This window comes from Populus alba, chromosome 16 (assembly GCF_005239225.2).
Source record: "Populus alba chromosome 16, ASM523922v2, whole genome shotgun sequence".
Lineage (NCBI taxonomy): Eukaryota > Viridiplantae > Streptophyta > Magnoliopsida > Malpighiales > Salicaceae > Populus > Populus alba.
This window is the reverse complement of record NC_133299.1, coordinates 10,015,417-10,020,649: the sequence shown is the minus strand read 5'-3', so window position 1 is coordinate 10,020,649 and position 5,233 is coordinate 10,015,417. Positions and strand designations below refer to the sequence as shown.

The 5,233-nt window shown below is 32.8% G+C and overlaps 1 protein-coding gene across 2 annotated transcripts; it reads left to right on the top strand.

Moving 5' to 3' along the window:
- Positions 1–2,091: 2,091 nt before the first annotated feature.
- Positions 2,092–3,921, top strand: LOC118056938 (THO complex subunit 4B). 2 transcript variants are annotated; one of them, XM_035069374.2, is made up of 5 exons: positions 2,092–2,389; positions 2,472–2,642; positions 2,743–2,811; positions 2,897–3,084; positions 3,462–3,921. In XM_035069374.2, exons 1-5 carry the CDS (start codon positions 2,234–2,236, stop codon positions 3,625–3,627), a joined length of 750 nt encoding a protein of 249 aa, XP_034925265.1. In that variant the 5' UTR covers positions 2,092–2,233; the 3' UTR covers positions 3,628–3,921. The 2 variants fall into 2 exon arrangements, with proteins under 2 accessions (XP_034925265.1, XP_034925266.1); XM_035069375.2 differs by having other exon boundaries at positions 2,093–2,389; positions 2,484–2,642.
- Positions 3,922–5,233: the final 1,312 nt, after the last annotated feature.

Genomic DNA, 5,233 nt, shown 5'->3' with positions numbered 1-5,233 from the left:
GTCGGTTATACCATACAGTATGGGCTATGAAAGTACCAAGTATTTGTTGTACCAAGTGTTATACAACATAAATCTAGATTAACCATTTAACAAGCAAAGTATTAAAAGTGAACAAGATAACAAATATAAAACATGTTAGTATCCAACGTTAAGGTCCATGTTAAGTTTATATTATACTTATTCTTACACCATTAGTGTAACCTTTTCACCTTGACATAATTAACTTAGCTAAACATAATGAAAGAAAGAAACATAAATGAACAAGATAAGAACATAAATGAGAAAGAGGTTAACTAAGTAAAGGAAAGGAAATGAAGTGCATAAACTTGATATTAATGAAAGCAAAACATAAGCAATACAAAGAGAGAAAACAAGAGCATGATCTTGATCTGGAAACCAAGATGCCTCAATACATGGTAAGTGCCTCCTTTTATAGGCCAAAATTTGGAACTATTGATTTGTTGACTAATTGATGAGTGGGTGGCCACATCTTGACTTGGTGACAATCCTTATCTTCTTGTCTGAACAAAACGTCATTGCTAACATCATAATTTGCCCAGAATTCTCAAGAATGTTCTAGGAAATTGTCTCAGCTTTCCAACAAAAAAAAAAGATGAAGTCATTTGGACTTCTAGAACTCAAGATATGGGCTGAACACTAAATAGTGTCTGGGCTGGAGGACAGCTTCGGACTTCTTCGTTGTTCCAACAATTTGGACTTCAAAACGGCCTTTTTAATTCTTGGGTTCCGCATAAAAGTTGTAGGCCTATGTCTTAGCTTTCCATCCATATAAAATGGACCTAAATCCGAGATCTAGAGCTCCAGATATGATCCAATTACCGAACAATGTTCCAGTTTGGACTGCACCGACATCTCTTTTCTAAGTTTGGCCATCTCTTTGTCCTTTAACTTTCAATGCTTAAACTCATCAATCAATCCTTTTATTTATGTGATAGTCCTGCATTTAAAATGAGCATTTACCATAAATTAAGGTATCTTATAATATCAAACTTGTTATTATAAAACATGCTTTAGTTAAGGAGTTATTGATACTTCAAGTGCAAAATGATGATATAAAACCTTGATAAACATGCACTTTTAAGTACTAATCAGCATCGTTTATAATTCCCCAGTTTTCGACCACTTTGGTGGTCAAAAAAACAAGGTTCTTGTTTTTAGTCAAAATAGTTAGGAAACACCCTTAAAACCTTATTAAACCAACCCATGACCTCTAAAAAGGTGAAAAAACCCGCCTTAAAACCCATAATCAACTCAAAACAAAAACTATTCCCGATCTTAAATTATTTTTAAATGCTTTTAAGGTAAAAAAAAAAAAAAAGATCTAATCTTAACTCTTTTCATCATATGAAACCATTTGACACAAAAATTGATCGTTTTAATGGTCGAAATCATCTCCAACATAAACTCTCTATCTACACTAGAATCCAGCAACTCCATCTCTTACACAACAAAAAAAAAAAAACTAAAAAAAAGAAAAATAAAGTTTGATATCAGTATTAAATTTTTTTTAAAATTAGAGGGATCAATTATCTAATTGCTAAAAAAGTAAAGGATTAAAATGTATTTTTCAAACAAATTCCAAAGCCGCCACCTATTTTATCCGTCCTTTTCACTTCAGTTCGTTATCTTTTAATTCAACTTTATTTTTAAAAAAATATGCAATTAAGTACTAATTTAAACTTAAAAGAGCTTATTTATGTAAATAAAAGTTTGAGGGCCAAAATGAATTTTATAAAAAAATCACTATTGAAATCCATGAAGATATTTTAAATGATGAATAGTAAATAGCTACAACAAATCTTTTACCTCTTTTAGTTTAAATCATAATTATAAGAATATTTTGGTTCACTTTTCTTGTCCATGATAAATTTTTATAAAAGTTAGATATAAAATGATGTAAATGAGAAAAAAATTAAATTGAAAAAAAAAAGCTTTATTTGTTTTTTAAAGGTAAACTAATTCGATTCATAATAAAAAAATATGTTGGTATTAACTTTATTATTGTTTTCTATAATTTTAATAATATAATATAATAAAGATAAAGATAAAATAACTAAACAATAATCATGAAGATATAATAAGATAGTGATGATGAGATGAAACCCTAGCTTCTCTCTCCTCCTCTAAACCCTCCCGTTCCCTGTTGCCACAATTTTGGCGTCTGGATCTGGTGCGCTCAGCAAGAGAGAGAGGGAGAAAGGTAATTGAAAAAATGACGACAACGGCCCTGGACATGTCTCTAGACGACATAATAGAAAACAACAGGAAGTCGTCGAATTCTCGAGGCAGACCTCGTTCTTCTGGCGGCCCTGGTCCTTCCCGTCGGTTCTCCAATCGCGCGGGAAACATAACAACGCCCTATTCCAAGGTTACCATCTCACGCATTCTTTGGATTGATTGATTGAACTAATCATAAAAAAAATATGCATATGCTTAACTATTTTGATTAGAAACTGCTACAGCCCCAGGTCCAAGCTCCAGAGACGTCATGGCAACACGACATGTTCATGGATAGTCCTGTTTCTGCTTCTGCATATCCTGCTCGTGCTTCTTCCATTGAGACTGGGACTAAACTCTATATTTCCAACTTGGATTTCGGTGTTTCTACTGAAGACATCAAGGTCAGTCCCTTTTCTTTTTATTTTGTTTCTTAATTTGCAAATGTATTCGACCCAAGAAAAGTAATCGAGTTACTTTAATTTTGTACTGATTTCTGTACAGGAGCTTTTCTCGGAGATTGGTGACCTTAAACGATATTCAGTCCATTATGATAGGAGTGGAAGATCTGAGGTAATCAATCAGTTCATCTACTTTCATCATCTGGAAATTATTTGTGTCCCTCGTGATTACGAAAAAGAAAGATAATTTCTCGCAGGGAACGGCGGAGATAGTCTTTGCACGGCGGGAAGATGCTGTCTCTGCTGTCAAGAGATACAATAATGTTCAACTGGATGGAAAGCCAATGAAGATTGAGATTGTGGGAACAAATATTGCCACTCGGCCTGCTGTCCCTCCATCCACTAATGGCATGTACAGGAATCAAAATATCGCTGCTCCTAGAAGGTTAGCATTTTAAGTTGTTCCCTGACTTTCATGCTGTACAATTTCTCTAGTTTAGCCTTTGTGATGGGGTGGTGCTCGTCCGTGGTTTGGTCCGTTTTCTGTTATGCATGATTGGAGTTTCTCATCACTTTCGTCATACCTTTGCTGTATTGATTGCATTAATTTGTTCTGAACTTTGCATGTGTTTGTAATATCAGTTTCTAGCAATGGTCATTTATGTTTGTCTGTGTGTGAGACTGTGTCCCAATTGGCAAACCCTGTGCCCCTTTTGTTTTGAACTACTGAATTGTGTTTGTGAGTGCTCGTGTTTCTGTGTGTATTATCAAATTTCATTTTATTTTTTGCATTTGAATTATGTTTGATTTTCTATAATGCAGTAGTAGCCAAGGAAGGGGTGGTACCACGGGACGGCCTCGTGGTGGTGGGCATGGAGTTAGAAGGGGTGGTCGTGGAAGGGGTAGAGGTCGTGGTGAAAAGATATCTGCAGAAGATCTAGATGCAGATTTAGAAAAGTACCATTCAGAAGCTATGCAAGAAAACTGATGGCATTGCCAAGTTCTTGCTCATTTTGCTCGTTTAAGTTTATTCCTGGAATAGCACCTTGCATTATGATGCTTCGAATTAAAGTACATGTACTTTACCAGTATGCTTCTGTTTTATAAAAGGAAACACAGTCCCAAGTGAGTGCTTGAATTTACTTTTGAAGGCATGGGCTTCTTCGACTGTTTGTTGGTTCCTGAATTTCAACTTTGTACTTGGGTTAATGGGTAGCTATTTGATGTACTATATTATTCCCTTCTTTCTTCTATCTAAATACTCCCATTCTCATTGATAGTATCTCTCTGTTCTTTGAAGACCTGAAATGGGTACTGTTATGAGTTGAAGAAAGAGTATGCCGGCTGCAATTGATTGATGTAGATTTTCTTCATGATCGTCAATCAGTTCACCCTGGGCCTGCTTCTGCTCATGGAGCTGGTGAGTCCACATAATTTCAAACCTATAATTCGGGATTTTTGCTACCTACATCTTTATATGATTGATTAAATCATTGACGGTCATGTGGTTAGATGAAATCTGTCTGTCTTGCTCTTTCTGGGGAATGCTTGCTGGCTAATTATGCCTTAACCTCTTGACATTTATTGTGGACTTATGTTGACCCGCTTGCATTAGTTCACAGCATTTGATGTGATTCCTTTTTAAGATATGTTAATATTAGATTTGCATGGGATGAAACTTGATTCAATAAATACTTGTTAAATTAAAGTAATCGGAATGATTTTTCACTTTATGTCTATAAATAAACGCTACCAAGTAGCATAAGATTACAATAAAATTAGATCAACTCAGAATTTAATATGAGAATTACTAATTCATGAAAGATAATAAGAATGTTGAATTTGTTTTTTGAAAAAGTCTTTTTTTAAAAAAAGTTTTTACAAGAGTTTTTATACTATAAAATATCCTAAATTTAATAAGATATCTCTAATTAATATGGATAAACCTAATAAATAATAATAATCCAATGAACTCAAATTTATATAAAAAAATTTAATATCACAAAAAAATCTAATAATAATTAACAAATAAATAAAATAATAGCCCAATTAATGTAAATAAAACTGAAGTTGTTTTTGTAATTTGTTATTAGAATCGAAGCTTAGCTTCAAACACATGGTTCTTTATTGTTTTAATGAATTAGAAGATGTGTCATATATCAATGGAAAATTATTGCTGTTTACTTTTCAATGTAACTGAAATCACATTAAAATTCCTTTTGTAACTCCAATTATGACCAAAATAATAGTGAAAGGTCAAAATTGACATATTTGAATTTCTTTTTTCTAATCTTTTTGTAATGTTTGAATACTCACCTACAAGCTCTTCTTAAATATGAATTAAATTAATCGAGGCTTGTATTTCATTATTTAATATTTTTCTTCAAATTCATCTTAACCTATTTGTCTTGAAGAAGTCTATTTAAAACCTTTTTGAATCTCTTAGCTTGAAGTCTTGTCATGAAACCAATTAGAACTTCTAACGAATTTGTTGGTGTTGCTTGAATTGTATCATTCCTTTTTTCATTGAAATGATTCATCCTTTAATTATCTTCTACACAAAATAAAAATATCAAAAAAATATTGAATATAGC

Excerpts from the sequence above, each read along its gene's own strand:
- LOC118056938 (XM_035069374.2), top strand. The coding sequence starts at position 2,234 with ATGACGACAACGGCCCTGGACATGTCTCTAGACGACATAATAGAAAAC. Across the intron at positions 2,812-2,896 it reads ATAGGAGTGGAAGATCTGAG|GGAACGGCGGAGATAGTCTT; the intron begins GTAATCAATCAG and ends AATTTCTCGCAG. Across the intron at positions 3,085-3,461 it reads AATATCGCTGCTCCTAGAAG|TAGTAGCCAAGGAAGGGGTG; the intron begins GTTAGCATTTTA and ends TCTATAATGCAG.